Source organism: Gopherus evgoodei, chromosome 4 (genome assembly GCF_007399415.2).
Source record: "Gopherus evgoodei ecotype Sinaloan lineage chromosome 4, rGopEvg1_v1.p, whole genome shotgun sequence".
NCBI classification, from domain to species: Eukaryota; Metazoa; Chordata; order Testudines; family Testudinidae; genus Gopherus; species Gopherus evgoodei.
This window is the reverse complement of record NC_044325.1, coordinates 153,851,265-153,870,642: the sequence shown is the minus strand read 5'-3', so window position 1 is coordinate 153,870,642 and position 19,378 is coordinate 153,851,265. Positions and strand designations below refer to the sequence as shown.

General features: G+C 46.9%; 1 protein-coding gene across 1 annotated transcript in view; it reads left to right on the top strand.

The window, feature by feature from the left end:
- LOC115651398 overlaps positions 1 to 19,378 on the top strand; it is a 67,394-nt gene that overhangs the window by 41,944 nt on the left and 6,072 nt on the right. The window contains exons 11-18 of the mRNA XM_030562348.1: positions 5,512 to 5,568; positions 6,090 to 6,152; positions 6,483 to 6,539; positions 7,055 to 7,131; positions 10,742 to 10,806; positions 11,939 to 12,162; positions 14,982 to 15,235; positions 18,552 to 18,680. Of these exons, the coding sequence (XP_030418208.1) occupies positions 5,512 to 5,568; positions 6,090 to 6,152; positions 6,483 to 6,539; positions 7,055 to 7,131; positions 10,742 to 10,806; positions 11,939 to 12,162; positions 14,982 to 15,235; positions 18,552 to 18,680 (926 nt within the window). The remainder of the gene's footprint in view (positions 1 to 5,511; positions 5,569 to 6,089; positions 6,153 to 6,482; positions 6,540 to 7,054; positions 7,132 to 10,741; positions 10,807 to 11,938; positions 12,163 to 14,981; positions 15,236 to 18,551; positions 18,681 to 19,378) is intronic.

The following is a 19,378-nucleotide window of genomic DNA, read 5'->3' as shown; positions in this document are numbered from 1 at the left end:
TCTATTGGGGAGGCCACCAGGGACTCTGCAAGTGGAAAGCTGTGCACAGGGCTAGTGACTGTCCTGCCACCAGATCCCTTTGCCGACCCCGGCCCTTCCACAGCTCCAGGGCACAGAGCCCAGTCCTCTGCTGGAAAGAGCCTGCACAGGACAAGCAAACGGGGCTTCACTTAAGGGTTGGGGTCAGCAGGGAACTGTTCAGCAGCTGTCTGCTCCCCTCCTGACCCAGGCCTTTCAGCTTAGCGGTTTGTTTCCCATGCGCACAGGGGCAGGTGGAGGGACAGTCAGGGAACTGAGTGTAGACAGCCGAGACGGCCCTACCACTGCAGGGTCCAGTTGCCTTCCTCTAGTGCAACACGGTAAGTACCTTCCCCCAGCAAGTACCAGATACCTCTTGTGGGTACAGAACACCCCTGTCCCCTGTCACCTTAGAAAAGGTGTTGGTGGAGGGGTGCCAGGATTTGCAAGCAACATCAATCTCCAGAGGGGCTCAGCAAAAAAAAAACAAAACAAAAAAAAACACCACATTTTGGGAACCTCTGAGTTGAGAGTTGCAGGCTAGTGTGCTGTAGATTTATACCCATTTGCCAGGCACCAACAGACCATCTAAACAAGCCCTTTAACATGTATATTGGCCCATTGCAGCCAAAGGTGCTTCTTCCCTCACCATACAAATGGGGCCAGAGTATTTGCTCTTTATTCATGACAAGCCCAGTTTGATAGAAGTAATGAGGGTTGTGCTCAGCCTCAAAAACCGGTCGATTCACGCTTGGCCTTCACTCCCTGTGTGCAGTGTCGCTGCGTGGCTGTTAGCCAGCTGCCACATTCCATCCCAAAAGCAAGTGTGTGTGTGTGGCAGGGGTGGAGGGAACAGATACTGGGCTAGATGGGCCCATGAGTCTGATGTGGGGTGGCAGGCAGCAGGTGGGATCCCAGATTCGATGGGCCTATTGATCTGATCCAGGAGGGTATATCTATTAACTGTGTCCATGACAGAGGGGGCAGGATCCCTTTTCCCCACTGCCCTAAGAGAAATGAGCAGCTGTCACTTGCAATGGGCTATGAGGAGATTCACCCATGGGGGGCTCTGGGCTGTGGGTGACTTGCTCTCTAGGCTCCATGAGGAACCAGGGCCCTGTGTCTCACGCCTCCAAGGCTCACACTGTGTTCCTGGGTGAAGGCAGCCAGGGCGCTGGGCAAGCTGCTGGGATAGTCACCACACCAGAGATTTCAATACCCCATCCCCATCTTTCTCCATTTCTGGAGAGGCCCAGCTTACTGAAGGACATGCAGGAGCAGCAGCAACAGACTGGAAGGGACTTTGTCTGAGCTTAATCAATGGCTCTGATCAATTGCTGGGGAGAGCAGTGTGGGATGCTGGGACAGACTGTGGTTCTCTAAGGACAGCCTCAGTCCTAGGGCCAGCTATGTGGGCTCTGGAGATCTCCATCTAGGACCCGGTTTCCTCCTCCTGCCCTGGAAGTGGCTGGAGAGGGTGAGGCCCAGCTGGGCACCGCCCTCCGGAGAGAGGAACAGATGCTCCATCTGCATCTCCAGCCATTTCCCCCATCCCCAGGCCAGCTGTCCCCAATGCCTGGAGGTCAGCAGACTCTGCCTGCTACAATTCAAACCCTGGATGTTCTTTCCTCTCCTCTGATTGGCTGTTTGCCTTTCCTTCTCAGCCAATCACCGTCCACCCCACCTCCTGCTGCCAACCTTATTCTCCCTGCCAATTGGCTGTTTGCCCCACCCCATCCCCTCATCACATTCTTGCCCCCACTGCTGAGTTCTCTCTCTCTTTGTGCCCCCCATGCTCCTTTTCTTTCGCTGTTACATCCCTCCTCCTTTCCTCACATTTTCTCACTCCCTCGCTCTAATGGACCCATCCGTCCTGCTGTACCCCCCTCATCGATCTCTGATAACTGTAACTCCCAAGAGAGGCCCATCCACCACTCACAGTCCCTGACTTTGTTATAGAAAGGACATTTTTGCTTGGTTAACACTAGAGTCTTGTCTATATGAACACTTAGTTTGCAGCAAGCTGGGATGTAAATCTACCCTGCACTAGCCTGCAGTGCAACAGGTGTCCATGTGTACCCTGCTGCCGTGCATTAAAAGTTCCCTAGTGTGCAGTAGCAGGGTCCACAATGACACTCAATGTGGGGTAGATTTAAACCTGGCTTGCTGTGAACTAAGTGTTTGTGTAGGCAAATCTCAAACTAGAACTTGATCAGTATTTTTCAGATTTCAACATTTTAATTTCAAAATTTACTTGCAATTTTAATGAGAAATTTTGGGAAATCTTTTTTTGAGTCATGAACTAGCAAAAAATACATCAAGAAAAAACACACCTCTTTCTTTAAACTTTTAATTTTTTTTAACCAAGTTATTACTATTAGAATTGTGAAAGCACCTATAGGTGCCCAATCAGAGATCAGTCACTAAAAGGCTGGTTGAAATGTGTCAGATTCTAACAATTTTGAATTTTAGTGAAGAAGCTAGAGGAAAATTCAGCCATTTTTGCAATTTCATTTTCCTGTTTTTTGACCATCTGGATTCAAAATGACTGAAGCAAAAAGGTTAAATCTGACTTCTATTGTAGATCTCACTGAGATCCAGACATCAATCCCAGTTTGAAAAAAAAACTGGCTTCCTTTATAAAGTGCTATGATACCTAATGAGGAAAAATGCTATATTGCCCTCTCTCTCATCTATAGGACATTCAGATAGACTCATAGACTCTAGGACTGGAAGGGACCTTGAGAGGTCATCGAGTCCAGTCCCCTGCCCTCACAGCAGGACCAAATACTGTCTAGACCATCCCTAATAGACATTTATCTAACCTACTCTTAAATATTTCCAGAGATGGAGATTCCACAACTTCCCTAGGCAATCTATTCCAGTGTTTAACTACCCTGACAGTTAGGAACTTTTTCCTAATGTCCAACCTAAATCTCCCTTGCTGCAGTTTAAGCCCATTGCTTCTTGTTCTATCATTGGAGGCTAAGGTGAACAAGTTTTCTCCCTCCTCCTGATGACACCCTTTTAGATACCTGAAAACTGCTATCATGTCCCCTCTCAGTCTTCTCTTTTCCAAACTAAACAAACCCAATTCCTTCAGCCTTCCTTCAGAGGTCATGTTCTCAAGACCTTTAATCGTTCTTGTTGCTCTTCTCTGGACCCTCTCCAACTTCTCCAAATCTTTCTTGAAATGCGGTGCCCAGAACTGGACACAATACTCCAGTTGAGGCCTAACCAGCGCAGAGTAAAGCGGAAGAATGACTTCTCGTGTCTTGTTTACAACACACCTGTTAATGCAACCCAGAATCACGTTTGCTTTTTTTGCAACAGTATCACACTGTTGACTCATATTAAGCTTGTGGTCCACTATGACCCCTAGATCTCTTTCTGCCATACTCCTTCCTAGACAGTCTCTTCCCATTCTGTATGTGTGAAACTGATTGTTCCTTCCTAAGTGGAGCACTGTGCATTTATCTTTATTGAACTTCATCCTGTTTACCTCAGACCATTTCTCCAATTTGTCCAGATCATTTTGAATTTTGATCCTGTCCTCCAAAGCAGTTGCAATCCCTCCCAGTTTGGTATCCTCCGCAAACTTAATGAGCATACTTTCTATGCCAACATCTAAATCGTTGATGAAGATATTGAACAGAACCGGTCCCAAAACAGACCCCTGTGGAACCCCACTTGTTATACCTTTCCAGCAGGATTGGGAGCCATTAATAACTATTCTCTGAGTACGGTTATCCAGCCAGTTATGCACCCACCTTATAGTAGCCCCATCTAAATTGTACTTTCCTAGTTTATCTATAAGAATATCATGCGAGACCGTATCAAATGCCTTACTAAAGTCTAGATATATCACATCCACCGCTTCTCCCTTATCCACAAGGCTCATTATCCTATCAAAGCTATCAGATTAATTTGACATGATTTGTTCTTTACAAATCCATTCTGGCTATTCCCTATCACCTTACCATCTTCCAAGTGTTTGCAGATGATTTCTTTAATTACTTGCTCCATTATCTTCCCTGGCACAGAAGTTAAACTAACTGGTCTGTAGTTTCCTGGGTTGTTTTTATTTCCCTTTTTATAGATGGGCACTATATTTGCCCCCTTCCAGTCTTCTGGAATCTCCCCCCTCTCCCATGATTTCCCAAAGATAATAGCTAGAGGCTCAGATACCTCCTCTATTAACTCCTTGAGTATTCTAGGATGCATTTCATCAGGCCCTGGTGACTTGCAGGCATCTAACTTTTCTAAGTGAATTTTTACTTGCTCTTTTTTTATTTTATCTTCTAAGCCTACCCTCTTCCCGTAAGCATTCACTATACTAGACATTCCTTCAGACTTCTCAGTGAAGACCAAAACAAAGAAGTCATTAAGCATCTCTGCCATTTCCAAGTCTTCCGTTACTGTTTCCCCCTCCTCACTGAGCAGTGGGCCTACCCTGTCCTTGATCTTCCTCTTGCTTCTAATATATTGATAAAAAGTCTTCTTGTTCCCCTTTATTCCCATAGCTAGTTTGAGCTCTTTTTGTGCCTTTGCCTTTCTAATCTTGCCTCTGCATTCCTGTGTTATTTGCTTATATTCGTCCTTTGTAATCTGACCTAGTTTCAATTTTTTATATGACGCCTTTTTATTTTGTAGGTCACACAAGATCTCGTGGTTAAGCCAAGGTGGTCTTTTGCCACATTTTCTATCTTTCCTAACCATCGGAATAGTTTGCTTTTGGGCCCTTAATAGTGTCCCTTTGAAGAACTGCCAACTCTCCTCAGTTGTTTTTCCCCTCAGTCTTGATTCCCATGGGACCTTACCTATCAGCTCTCTGAGTTTACCAAAATCCGCCTTCCTGAAATCCATTGTCTCTATTTTGCTGTACTCCCTTCTACCCTTCCTTAGAATTGCAAACTCTATGATTTCATGATCACTTTCACCCAAGCTTCCTTCTACTTTCAAATTCTCAATGAGTTCCTCCCTATTTGTTAAAATCAAGTCTAGAACAGCTTCCCCCCTAGTAGCTTTTTCAACTTTCTGAAATAAAAAGTTGTCTGCAATGCAGTCCAGGAACTTATTGGATAGTCTGTGCCCCGCGGTGTTATTTTCCCAACATATATCTGGATAGTTGAAGTCCCCCATCACCACCAAATCTTGGGCTTTGGATGATTTTGTTAGTTGTTTGAAAAAAGCCTCATCCACCTCTTCCACCTGATTAAGTGGCCTGTAGTAGACTCCCAGCACGACATCACCCGTGTTTTTTACCCCTTTTAGTCTAACCCAGAGACCCTCAACACTTGCATCTCCTATGTCCACCTCCACCTCAGTCCAAGTGTGTACATTTTTAATATATAAGGCAACACCTCCTCCCTTTTTCCCCAGTCTATCCTTCCTGAGCAAACTATACCCATCCACACCAACATTCCAGTCATGTGTATTATCCCACCAAGTTTCAGTAATGCCAGCAATGTCATAATTGTATTTATTTATTAGATCACATGGAAGTTTCTCATGATCAAATTTCCACTGAAGAACTGACATCAGCATCAGGTGAGTGAGCACAATTGCCCAGGTGGTTGGAACATGCCCCAGTGGAAATTCACTGCAGAGAGGGACAAAAACAGTTCCAGGCCTGGGTGTCACAACACTGTTGCTTCAGGGGCTTGGGCTAATATTCTAAGGAAGGTGCCATATGGTGCTAGGATTGGATCTATTTTCCTCAGCCTGGATTAGACATGAGAAGTATCCTGGATTTCACCACCTCTGACTTCTTAAAATACCAGTTTTCAACCTATTCACCTCCTCCTGTATGAGCACAGAGCTAAGGTGATTTGGGGATATCTTGAGTGACCCCACTAAGGTCAACAGAGTTAGGACCAGGTTCTGATCTCAGTGACCGCGGGGTTAGTCCATTTGGAGTCACTCCAAAATTGTCATTGTATCTGAGATCAGAATCTAGCCCTGACTCCATTGTCATCAGTGGGGTCACCCTGGATTTACATCAGGGTCATTGAGATCAGAATCTGGCTCAGATTGTTTGGAATTTTGCCAGTTTCCATTTTTCTTTTCAGGATTCACCAGTGAAGAGACTAAGTCCGACTCTAGTTCTGCTGCAGGGACAAAGGGGGCAGGAGGTGGTTAGAGCAGAATATAGCTCTGCTCCTCTTTATCTAACATGCACACTGTCCCATTGCAGCCAATGGTGCTTTTGTCTTCACAGGACCAGTGGGGTCCCTGTTTGCTCTTTCTTCCCGACAATCACAATGCTATACAAGCAGGTGGCCTCAAAGTCCTGTTGATTCATGCTGTGCTTTCACTTCCTGTCCCAAGCTTCTATTTGTACAGCTATTAGCCAGCTGCTGTGTCCCACCCCAGAGGTGGCTGCCTGTATATTCCTTAAAAGCAATTGACATGGAAAGGGCTGGGGAAAGATGACAGTTTGTTAATAATTCATCCCTCCCCAGGGATCATCTGCCAACAGACCCTCCTAACCTCCACTGGCTCTGTGGCAGTAGCTGCAGGTAAGTGAAGTTGAAACTGACTGAGAGGTGGGGAGGGGATGATTTGATGGACCTTGCTCACGGTGGAGCAGAGAGCAACCAAATGGTCCGCTTGGCCTTTAGTTCTGACCATCTCCTGATCAGACTCTGCCACTGCCCCCGTCTCCTGCATCAGGTTTAATCTCCAGTACCTGCAGGATCTGTCTGGGCTCCCCCTCCCATCACTCCCCCAACCCACATCCTTCCCTCTCCTCTTTACACCATGATCCCCTTCCCTGACTCCATCTGCCCCACCCCAGCCTCTCCTCCAATGCAGAGCTCTTCCCACAGGCCTCATGAGCCCAGCATTCCCTACATAGCAGAAGCTTTGGAGTTGGGCAGACACACAAAACAGACCTGTCTGCAGGGCAGTTTGTCAGTGGAAATTCCCAGGTCCCATCACTCTGATTCAGGGATGGAGGTGAGGAAGGGGCTTGTTGTTTGGTACTGCAAGAATGTGACACATGAAAGGGCATTAACCCTCCTCTCTGTCACAGGTGAGATCAGCCGGAGTCAGAGTCCCACTGCCTGCCTCAGGGGACAGCACAAATGTAACTGGTGTGCCAGAGAGGAGGTGGGGTTTGTGGTCTCGCTTTCTCTCCCTATCCCTCACCTTGTTTGTCTGTTGGACTATTGAGCTCTCTTGAAATTTGTCTCTCTCAACTCTACCCCTGAGAATCTTGTCCCTGCCTGTTCAGACCTGGGAAATACCCCAACTGATCACTGGTTCCCTCTGCCATCCACACTGCCAGGGTCCCAGGCCAAAGAAAGAGCCCCCAGCTTGCCCACAGCTGCCCACATTCCTTCCTCACCAGAGCTATTCACTTATCAGAAAAACCTACCTGAACACAGAATCAAGGTTTCCCAGAGATATTTTGTGCCCTTTCAGCATGCCAAACTCAACAAAACTCAGACTTGTAAAAACTAGAAAATACAGCCTGAAGGTACCTGCCCCCACAAACTTAACTCCACCCTTTTTTGGACACTGTCCCAATATGCCCATTCTTGCATTCTGCCTTTACTGATAGTGCACATCACATATATAGCACTGAGGCAAACACACTCTGTTTGTCAAGCTAGAATTTCTTTTTGGTAAGATCTTGTCGTGACCCACAGGTGTCAGACCCAGGTCTACAGGGGAGCAGCCACCCTCCAACCCTCCACCTGACAGTCTGCTGATGTTGGCTTACCTAGGACCCATGAAGCTCAGCTCCAGCGTGAGGCTCTGCCCTTGAGATCCAATTAGCAGTGCGCCAAAACTGCAGACTGCCCAGTGGCCCTACTTCAGCCAAAAGCAGGAACAGAAAGCTGTCTGAATGACTGGGCTTCACTCTGGAATGTGTGCATTGTGCTCCTTGATTTCCTGGCAGCCAGATCCAGCTTGATTCTTCATATCTGGCTTATGATTTCTGACCTCCAGTTTGTCTCCTGCTTCTGATCTCTTGGTATCCTGACCCAGCTGGCTCATGCCTCCTGTCTTGTGACTGTAGCTCTGACCACTAGCTTTGCTTGCCCACCACCCAGCTGTCACAGCTGGATTCAACAGGAGCTGCATGCACCTGCTCAACACTCAAACACTGAACCTGCTCTTCAGAAATAACCCCCCACTGGTTCAGTTTTACAATTCCTTCACTCCCTCTGTTACATCCCTTACTTGCAGGATTCCATCTATTGCTCTGCTTTCACCTACCCTTCATTTAACACAGACTGCTCTCAATTCCATCTCACTGCTGACAATCCCCATGGCAAGAAGAACTGTGTCCTGCCAGTGATCTATTCTCAAGTTACACAGGCACCTCCTTCCTTTGAGCACCTACCAGGGGCTCAGACCCACATCCCCTCATATCATAGTCACACCAGGCAACTCCAGCTAACATCTCCATCAGTCAGAACAGCTACACCTAACAGTGAATGCAGCTGGAGTGCATGCAGACAATTGCTAGTGGCTAGAGCCAGCTCCAGCATAACACAGTTAAGGTTGCGTATGAATTTAACTGTATAGTTTCTGCTTTGCAGAGGCTTGAGTTTTACTAAACTCAACATTCTGGAAGAGCATGAGATGCCACCAGGCAATTTACGCTCTGCATTATTGTAGGCTTTTTTTTAGTGAATTACCTACTTAAAAAAAGAAATAAAACAGAAATATTGTAGGAGTCGGTGCTCATTTAGATAGTTGTTCAGCACGCTGAGGTTTGCCGTTGATACATGACTGGGGGTAGGTAATAACAAAAAAGACCTAGCTTTTATACAGCACTTTTCATTAATAGAGCTCCATGAACTTTACTCCAATATCCGCATTCCACAGATGGGAAGCTGAAGCACAGATGCAATGATTTATCTAAAGTCATCCAATGGGCCAGTGGCAGAGTTAAGAATAGTTTCAGTCCAAGGGTTTCTCCACGAGGCCACACAGTTGCTCTGTGATTCCTCAGTGCTTCTGCTCCCCGCTCTGCGTTTTGTTGTAGTGGAATGGGGATAAAGGCCATGCTGTGAAATGTTTGCAATGTGCAGTTGTTAACAGGGGTCGGTGAGAGAAATCTCAGCCATGGTCTGTGTCTCAAACCTAGGCAGTTTTATTCTATGGTTGTTACAGTAACTTTAAGCAGCTGAGTGGAGAGACTGGGCGCCTCTCCTTTTCCAGACTCTGCACAACAATTCTCTACAACTTGTTGTCCCATCACTATTGCCAGCTCACCCTTCCCATCCCATTAAGATGTTAGTTGCACTGTAGAAACCATTAACATGAAATAAGTTGCTCCTTGCTGTCTCCTGACCTGTGCTGCTGTGTGAACATATCACAAGCAGCGGTTTGCTCTAGGGCCATACGTTCCCCTTTTTAATGTAGCCTGAGCTTGCCCCCCACCCCTTCCCACACACATATTTCAGCCAGGCTTTCCAGCCGTACCTCAGGCTCACCCAGTTCATCCCATCCACCAACTGGATCACTTCCCTCAACCACCCTGTCTCCCACAGAGGGACAGGGCCCGCCATATACCTGCTTACAGGGAGGGGGCAAGAAGAGAAGCTGATACACCCTGAGAGTGTGATGGGCTTCCCCCTGGGATGCAACCTGGAACTAGGGTATTGCTGAACCCTCTTTCTTACCAGCCTGGGCTCCCTCTCACACTGTGAGAAGTTGCAAAGCCCTCCAAGCTTCCCTCACACAAACAGCCACAGGCAGGGACCGCACCCAGTTCCATTAATAAATGCTCTGGCCAGTCATTGCATGAACCAACATTAGAGAGGCTCCAGCCATCTTACCCCTAGTTCCCCATCCTAGGATGCTGGAGCTGTCCTGTCCTGCCCTGGTCAAAAGCCTGACCAGTATATAAGGTGTTATTCAGTCTGCCACTTCTACAAAGGAAAGTGGACATGCACCATTCCATGCTCCTGGCTTTTAGCACCACAAAAACCACCCCGACTTCATTGGTTGTGAGTCCACACCATCACATTTATTTAGGTTCCCTCCACCATCAGCTTTACAGTCTCAGGCAGCAATGCTGTTTGCAGTGTCCCCTGGGCTTTCTGTCCTTCCCCTTGATCTAAGAGGAGCAGAGCTCTCCCTCCTCCAAGGTCTTTGTGAAACTAGGCAGCTAGACATCTCTCCTCCCTTCGTCTCCTTCTGTGCCGTTCTGATCAGTCTTGAATTGATGGGCTAATTGGCTCTTTAGTAATCACCACTAATTAGATAATTAGTTTCCATTACCCCAGTCTGGCTTCTCCAGGGGAACTAATAGGTTTCAGAATGATCAGAGCACACACTCGCCTGTGAACTCCCAGCATTCCATCCCACTCCCACACAAGCTATTGGGTGACAGTCACTCTGTGGGTAACTCTCAAGTCACTGAGACCCTCGTGTAACAATCCTGCCCTTGGTTTGAGCCTTATCTGTGGGGGGAAATACATAGATAGAATTCATGAGCTGTAGGCAAACCATTGTTAGGGGGCTGTATCTTAGGAACCTATGGTCAATTGGATCACTAACCATCTTCAACCATCACTCCCACAAGGCACACCAAATTTCAAGGCAATCTGAATAACCATGTAGATTTTAGTGGATTTTGAAGACTCAAGCTTAAACAGAAAGCTGGTGTAAATCTTAGCTAGAGCAGTCCTGACAGTCCACTATAATCTTGTGGGAAATCCCCAGTGGGGCTGAGTTAATGCCTGTTCCTGTGGTTTAGGATCTTCCAGAAGAAATAAAACCAGAGATTATTCAGGATTTAGATGCGAACCAGGAAACGTACAGGTGAGAACTGGGGCTGGGAGTTTCGTTTCATCCCCTCTGCAGCTGTCTGCCTCTGGGAGCGCAGGTCACACCCTATCACACATGACACAGCATCTCATGGGGATAGGATCAATATAAACAGATACAGTCCATACAATCAGTCCAACAAACAGAGTAAAGTACTATTAAGTGTGGTGTATATCAGTGGTTCTCAAAGCCAGTTGGCCGCTTGTTCAGGAAAAGCCCCTGGCAGGCTGGTTTGTTTACCTGCCGCTTCCGCAGGTTCGGCCGATTGCGGTTCCCACTGGCCATGGTTCACCGCTCCAGGCCAGTGGGGGCTGTGGGAAGGGCGGCCAGCACATCCCTCAGCCCGTGCCGCTTCCTGCAGCCCCCGTTGACCTTGGCCAGTGAACTGCGGCCAGAGGGAGCCGTGATAGGCCAAACCTGTGGACATGGCAGGTAAACAAACCGTCCCAGCCCACCAGGGGCTTTGCATGAACAAGTGTTGGACTGGCTTTGAGAACCATTGGTGTAGATCAGGCTGACTCCTTCACTGGAGAGGACCCGTCTATTTTATTGGAGAAAACACTTTAGGACATTCTGCCAACTCATAGCATAGGATGAGGAATTCGAGCCTTTGTACATTATAAGAGGAATCTCTGAAATGTATTAATGACGGAGAATAGGGGGTCTAGTAGGTCAGAGCAGGGGCATTGAGAATCAGGACTCCTGGGTTCTAGGCTTAGCTATAGGGGGGCCTGGTGTTGAGAGCAGAGGAACAGAACTCCTGGGTTCTGTCCCTGACTCTGCCACTGATTGTCTGTGTGCCCTTAGTAGCAACTAACTGCCCCTCCCCTGTGTTCCTCAACTTCCCCCTCTGTCAGATTTACATACCTATCTCCCAGTGGGATTTACAATGATTAATTTATTAACAACTGTAAAGCACTTTGGAGTCCTTGGACCCTAGGTGCTAGAGAAGGGAAAAGGAGTTTTACTAACTTGCCCCATCTTCCTCCTCATCTATATATAAAGAAAAGATCATGATAAATGGCAGTGATATCACCTGTTACAAGTTAGACCAAAAGCTGGTCTGGTTCTATCTAGCATTGTCTAATCCTGCTCTCCCCTCCCATTGTCAACCCCGGATACGCAGGGTTCATTTCTCTAGGGCAGGCTGGTTCTGTTGCCCTGAAACTGAACTGGAGTTTGAGGTGAGGGCACCAGTGACCATACAATATGGCTACGGCTCCTGGAGGCAGCATCTGACTGAATCACAGGCAGAGCAGTGGATGGTGGCTGGCCCTTTGTTTGACATCAGAGCGGAACAGAAGGAGGCTGTGGCAGCCGTTCACCTCCCGCACTTCCTGTGTCTCAGAGGTACGGTGTGACTTTAATCACCATTGTATTAGTATTTAAAAATAAGGGTAATCTTGATTGTAACCTTAAAGCAGAGTGGCCCAGTGAATAGTGCCCAGGAGTCATAATCACACTCTTAAAGAACATCATAATCACAGCTATTAATATAACGACACGTTAAAAGAATGTTAAGGTTGCAAAGTCGAACATTCAATAGTTAGGAAATGCTGGAATTAAGGCTGCCTATGCAATCTTAATTCAGTTCCCTCTGTGATTAACTGTTAGCAATTGTAAGTTGTCATCTTCTATGTGGATCAGACACTAGCGGGGGGTGGGGACACACACTTATCCCATGGCTATCACAATGATTTGCCGACAGCCGAATAATGTTGAGAATTGGGAATATAGGATTGGATTCCAGGCTCTGGAGGGGACTGTTGGCTTCTGGTCACAGACCTTTCTGCCTCCATCCCTCCCAGCCTGTCCCTGTTCCAGTCCTGTCTCTCCACCTCCCTCCAACTACTTGTTTCAGTTTCCTTGCCTAGCCAGACCTAGTCTTTTCCAACTGCCCCCCAAATCTGTTCCCCCTCTCCTCCACTACCTGTTCCCAGTCTCTGTGGCCCACCCTCAGGCTCCTCATCCCATCCTGCTCTCTCTGCCTCTCCCCCAGATCTGACTTTTGTCCCATTTATTTCCAGTCAGAAGGCCTCGTCCTCTGCAGCCTCGATGCCCACAAGGGGGCATTGATAGCACAAGAGAGACAGGCTCCCTACTCTCAGTTCTGGTGACAGAGTCATCCTTGGCTGTTGAGCGGATGATCTGCAGGGAGAGCACAGCTCAGCACCTGCAGCCCCACGTTGGAGCATGCCCAGTGCAGAAGAGCATAACGAGTGGGATCCCGCAGGGATCAGTTCTGGGTCCAGTTCTGTTTGATATCTTCATCAGTGATTTATTTGATGGCATAGAGAGTACACTTATAAAGACTGTGGATGATACCAAGCTGGGAGGGGTTGCAAGTGCTTTGGAGGACAGGATTAAAATTCAAAATGATCTGGACAAACTGGAGAAATGGCATGAGGTAAATAGGATGAAATTCAGTAAGGACAAATGTAAAGTACTCCATGTAGGAAGGAACAATCAGATGCACACGTACAAAATGGGAAATGGCTACCTAGGAAGGAGAACTGCAGACGGGGATCTAGGGGTCATAGTGGATCACAGACTAAATATGAGTCAACAGTTCGACACTCTTGCAAAAAAAAAATTAACATAATTATGGGCTGTATTAGCAGGAGTGTTGTAAGCAAGACACTGGAAGTAATTCTTCTGCTCTACTTAGCACTGATTAGGCCTCAACTGAATATTGTGTCCAGTTCTGGACATCACATTTCAGGAAAGATGTGGTCAAATTGGAGAAAGTCCAGAAAAGAGCAACAAAAATTATTAAAGGTGTAGAAAACATGACCTATGAGGGAAGATTGTAAGAACTGGGTGTGTTTAGTATGGAAAAGATACAACTGAGAGGAGATGTGATAACAGTTTTCAAGTACCTAAAATGTTGTTAAAAGGAGGAGGGAGAAGAATTGTAGTTCTTAATCTCTGAGGATAGGACAAGAAGCAATGGACTTAAATTGCAGCAAGGGCGATATAGGTTGGACATTAGGAAAAACTTCCTCACTGTCAGGGTGGTTAGGCACTGGAATAAATTGCCTAGGGAGGTTGTGGAATCTCCATCATCGGAGATTTTTAAGAGCAGGTTGGACAGACACCTGTCAGGACTGGTCTAGATAATAGTTAGTCCTGCCATGAGTGCAGGGGACTGAACTAGATGACCTCTCAAAGTCTCTTCCAGTCCTATGATTCTATGACTCATCGGGGTTTAGCTGGCACACTCTAATGAATTTCTAGTGAATATGTACAAGGTGAGATGCAAACTCAACCAAACTTGGGTGGATTTTCACGGGAACAGCATAAAGCACAACCCTGGCACATATGCAACCCCCTACCAAATTTCAAGCCCCTGCTGCTAATCATGGAGGTATTTGAGCTTCACAAACAATAAGAATATTTTTAACACTGGCAAAACAATGTAATTTCTCCTTAATATTATTCTTGGAAATGGCTGAACCATTTTTTCTGAAATTAAGAAAACAAAACAAACACCCCCATATCCATCTGAGGCAGGGACCCGGCATGGGAAACTTCAGTCTGAATGATTAAAGTTTGTCAAAGTTATAAACAATTCTAAAGAGTGTGACAGGTTTAGTCACAGAGACCCCCTTGGGACTGCTACCTGATGTGCTGAGACTACCTCCAACTCCACTTTCCCTTCCAGTTTGGGCCTCCAGAAACCTGCCTTGCTGAGCCAGACACTCAAACCTGTAAGAGGATCTCACATTTCTCATTATAAGGCAACCTTAGCTTAGCACCACCTACACTGCTGTGTTCTGCTAACACAGCCGATTTCATCCAGCTCTTTCATCTCTCAAAGTAATTTACAAAGAATGACTGGACTGTGGGTTTTGGTTATGCTCCAGGAGTATAGATGTTATAGGACCCTGCTCCCATTTCCAGGATCAGGACAGACTGCCTGGATATCCGGGTGTTCATGTGTAGTCAGGCAAGCAATGGGCTGAGATGTCCTTGGGAGTTGGGGGTCAGGGCAAGCAGTGGAGGGAAGGTGGCAGAGGGACCTTGTAAAGGTCAGTGCAGAATCCAAGCAACCCCTAAAGCTACAGGGATAGGTATTTCCAGAACTCAGGTGGACAAACTGCCTTTCTGATGATAAGAGAATGGGGACAGGCTAATGGAGCTTTGTTTGCTTTGTGACCCACTGGCAGATGCTGACAATTCCCGGATGCAGATTGCCCATTTCATCGATGAGGAGATGACCCTGGAGAACCCAACATGGGTGAGGTCATTCCACGCCGTGCTGGAGAACCCCAGCTTCTCTCTGATTGGAGCATTTTGGAGGAGGGTGAATTCTGATCAGCAAACTCAGCTCCATTCCATTGTACTGCTCTACCAGGCACAAAGGAGAGTTAATCTAACCCTCCACCTCTACCTGATACCCGATGATGGTTCACGGGTCAAGGTAATCTATCGTGTGAGCCTTTTGGGAACACAGACTTACCCTGTTACAGTTTAACTCTCTCAGGAACAACGGGGCTTTTGTGAAGCACAGAACACACACGGGTTTCAGTGGTAGCCACGTTAGTCTGTATCAGGAAAAAAAAAGGAGTCCTTGTTGCACCTTGAAGACTAAAAAAATTTATTTGAACATAAGCTTTTGTGGGCTGGAACCCACTTCATCAGATGTATGAAGTAACACTTTGCTCAGAGACTAACTCATTATTGCTCTTTCGCTTGGTCATACAAAGCACAAGAGAGTACAGGTCATATAGAAAACAATAAACATCTTAGCTGCAATACCCCTCACTAGCTCACCCTTCCCTTGGGAGACTGTCTGGGCTCAGGAAAACAGACAGGTCTTGCAGCTGCTCCATGCTGCATGGCTTCTCCCTCATCAAGGCTTCTTCCTCAGCTCATGTGACCTTCCTCTTTCCTTCCCCAAGGTTCCTGTGGGTCTCCCTAGCTTATATGCTGCCTTCCAACATCTGCTTTTCTTTGTTCTGTTTCTTGGTAACTTTCAGCTGCTTCAAAAACTGTCCCCTCAGACAGAGGAGGAAGTATCTTTTCTTTTGGAATGAAGTTGCTCTTTCATAGCACCATCATTCTCCTTAAGTACCTTCCTACTGTATCTGTTCTAGGAGGATCTGACGCAGCCATGCTAGCCCTTGGTGGGTCCACACACAGGGTAGCATTGGTGCTGTCACCGTTTTCCACAGTAACATTTCAGAATAGCTCCATAATATCAATCAGAATTCAAAAGTTGTACACACAGAGCCCCCAACTTGTCACAACTCTCGGGGTGAGGTGGCCATTAACAAGGGCTTGGGGCTCACCTCTCCAGGTGAATGGAATTAAGAGGAGAGTCACTAGACAGAGTCATGTGACCAAATAAGGCCTGTTAAGGGGGATAAATGCAGTCTTTGGGCAAAGGGGAAGCAGATCATGGAGACAGATCAATACAGCAGTGCACAGACAATCCAGGACGTTTTTGGAAACTGTAGGGGACAATTTCCTGGTCTAAGTGCTGGAGGAACCAACTAGGGGCAAAGCTCTTCTTGACCTGCTGCTCACAAACAGAGACGAGTTAGTGGGGGAAGCAAAAGTGGATGGGAACCTGGGAAGCAGTGACCATGAGATGGTCGAGTTCAGGATCCTGACACAAGGAAGAAAGGAGAGCAGCAGAATATGGACCCTGGACTTCAGAAAAGCAGACTTTGACTCCCTCAGGGAACTGATGGGCAGGATCCCCTGGGAAAATAACATGAGGGGGAAAGGAGTCCAGGAGAGCTGGCTGTATTTTAAAGAATCCTTATTGAGGAACAAACCATCCCAATGTGTAGAAAGAATAGTAAATATGGCAGGTGACCAGCTTGGCTTAACAGTGAAATCCTTGCTGATCTTAAATACCAAAAAGAAGCTTACGAGAAGTGGAAGCTTGGACCAGGGAGGAGTATAAAAATATTGCCCAGGCATGCAGGAGTGAAATCAGGAAGGCCAAATCACTCTTGGAGTTGCAGCTAGCAAGAGTTGTTAAGAGAAACAAGAAGGGTTTCTTCAGGTATGTTGTAGTATCAGAGGGGTAGCCGTGTTAGTCTGGATCTGTAAAAGCAGCAAAGAATCCTGTGGCACCTTATAGACTAACAGACGTTTTGGAGCATAAGCTTTCGTGGGTGAATACCCACTTCTTCAGATGCATGTGGTGGAAATATCCAGGGGCAGGTATATATATGCTAGCAAGCAAGCTAGAGATAATGAGGTCAGTTCAATCAGGGAGGATGAGGCCTTGTTCTAGCAGTTGAGGTGTGAAAACCAAGAGAGGAGAAACTGGTTCTGTAGTTGGCAAGCCATTCATAGTCTTTGTTCAATCCTGAGCTGATGGTGTCAAATTTGCAGATGAACTGAAGCTCAGCAGTTTCTCTTTGAAGTCTGGTCCTGAAGTTTTTTTGCTGCAGGATGGCCACCTTAAGGTCTGCTATAGTGTGGCCAGGGAGGTTGAAGTGCTCTCCTACAGATGTTTGTATATTGCCATTCCTACTGTCTGATTTGTGTCCATTTATCCTTTTCCGTAGAGACTGTCCAGTATGGCCGATGTACATAGCAGAGGGGCATTGATAGCATATACGCCATCATCAGTTTTGTTCAATATCTTCATTAAAGATCTGGAGGATAGCGTGGGCTGCACTCTCAGCAAGTTTGCAGATGATACTAAACTGGGAGGAGTGGTAGATACGCTGGACGGTAGGGATAGAATACAGAGGGACCTAGACAAATAGAGGACTGGACCAAAAGAAACCTGATGAGGTTCAACAAGGACAAGTGCAGAGTCCTGCACTTAGGACAGAAGAATCCCATTCACTGTTACAGACTAGGGACCGACTGGCTAGGCAGCAGTTCTGCAGAAAAGGACCTAGGGGTTACAGTGGATAAGAAGCTGGATATGAGTCAACAGTGTGTCCTTGTTGCCAAGAAGGCTAACGGCATTTTAGGCTGTATTAGTAGGGGCATTGCCAGCAGATCGAGGGACGTGATCATTCCCCTCTATTCGACATTGGTGAGGCCTCATCTGGAGTACTGTGTCCCGTTTTGGGCCCTACACTACAAGAAGGATGTGGAAAAATTGGAAAGAGTCCAGCGGAGGGCAACAAAAATGATTAGGGGACTGGAGCACATGACTTATGGGGAGAAGCTGAGGGAACTGGGATTGTTTCGTCTGCAGAAGAGAAAAATGAGGGGGGATTTGATAGCTGCTTTCAACTACCTGAAAGGGGGTTCCAAAGAGAATGGATCTAGACTGTTCTCAGTGGTACCAGATGACAGAACAAGGAGTAATGGTCTCAAGTTGCAGTGAGGGAGGTTTAGGTTGGATATTAGGAAAAACTTTTTCACTAGCAGGAGGTGAAGCACTGGACTGGGTTACCTAGGGAGATGGTGGAATCTCCTTCCTTAGAGGTTTTTAAGGTCAGGCTTGACAAAGCCCTGGCTGGGATGATTTAGTTGGGAACTGGTCCTGCTTTGAGCAGAGGGTTGGACTACATACCTCCTGAGGTCCCTTCCAACCCTGATATTCTATGACTCTAGGGAGAGTAGACCTGGGACTCATTGCTCCATCCAGAGCTGGACAACTGGTAGTGTGTTGGAAGAGCCCAAGGAAGAAGCCAGGTATTCTAGATTACGGGACATACAACTGGGGAACCAGGAACCTGACAGCTCTAGCTGAGGTGCCTCTGCAGTGTTTTCTTTTTGTATCTCCCAGACGTGACACTGCTTATGTTTCACAGGCAGTGAAGGACTATGAAAAGGAGTGCCAGTCATGGTTTGTGTCTAAGTCTCATTTCACTGCTAAACCCTTGTGCTTTGGCTCGTTCTACATTGTGTCCAGTCCATCGGAGATAACAGTAACACCCAAGGTGAGTGAAATTATGGAAGTGAACATAGAGTTCTGGAGCACTGGGATGCAGGAATCTGGGCAAAGCACTCTCTGAATCAGTGCTGACCCCAATGCTCCAGTATGGCATGAGGGTGCCTGTGCTGCAGGGAGTGGGGCTGGGTGCTCAACAAGGGACACTCTTCTCTGGAGTCAGTGCTGACTGCTGTGCCCCAGCACGGAGCTAGGGGGATACTGTGCTGCAGGGAACAGGGTAGGGGACGCACTCCCCTCGCAGTCAGTGCCGGCCCCAATGCCCCATCACAGCACTAGGGTCACTGTGTGGCCAGGAGTGGAGGGAGAGGTTACAGTGGATAAAGCAGAGTCCTGGGCATCAGGATGTTTTGGTTCTGTCCACTCTATCTGGCTGTGTGACTCAGTTTTCCCATCTGTAAAATGGGGATAATGATACTTGTCCTGCTTACTAAAGAGCTTTGGGATCCATGGAAGGAACGAGGACTGACAAGTGCATAGTATTAAAATTATACTGCTGATGTAATCAATCACTAAGACCAAGTACTGAACAGTGGTGTCAGACACTCAGTGAATAATGCACAGACTGCCAGCTGGTTCCATGTTATAGCTGCTGAACATTTGCAAACATATTCACGGAGTTGGGGGCTGGCTGGAGAATGTTTTGTTGAAGCAACAGTCTTCTCTGATCAGCTCTGACTAACATGC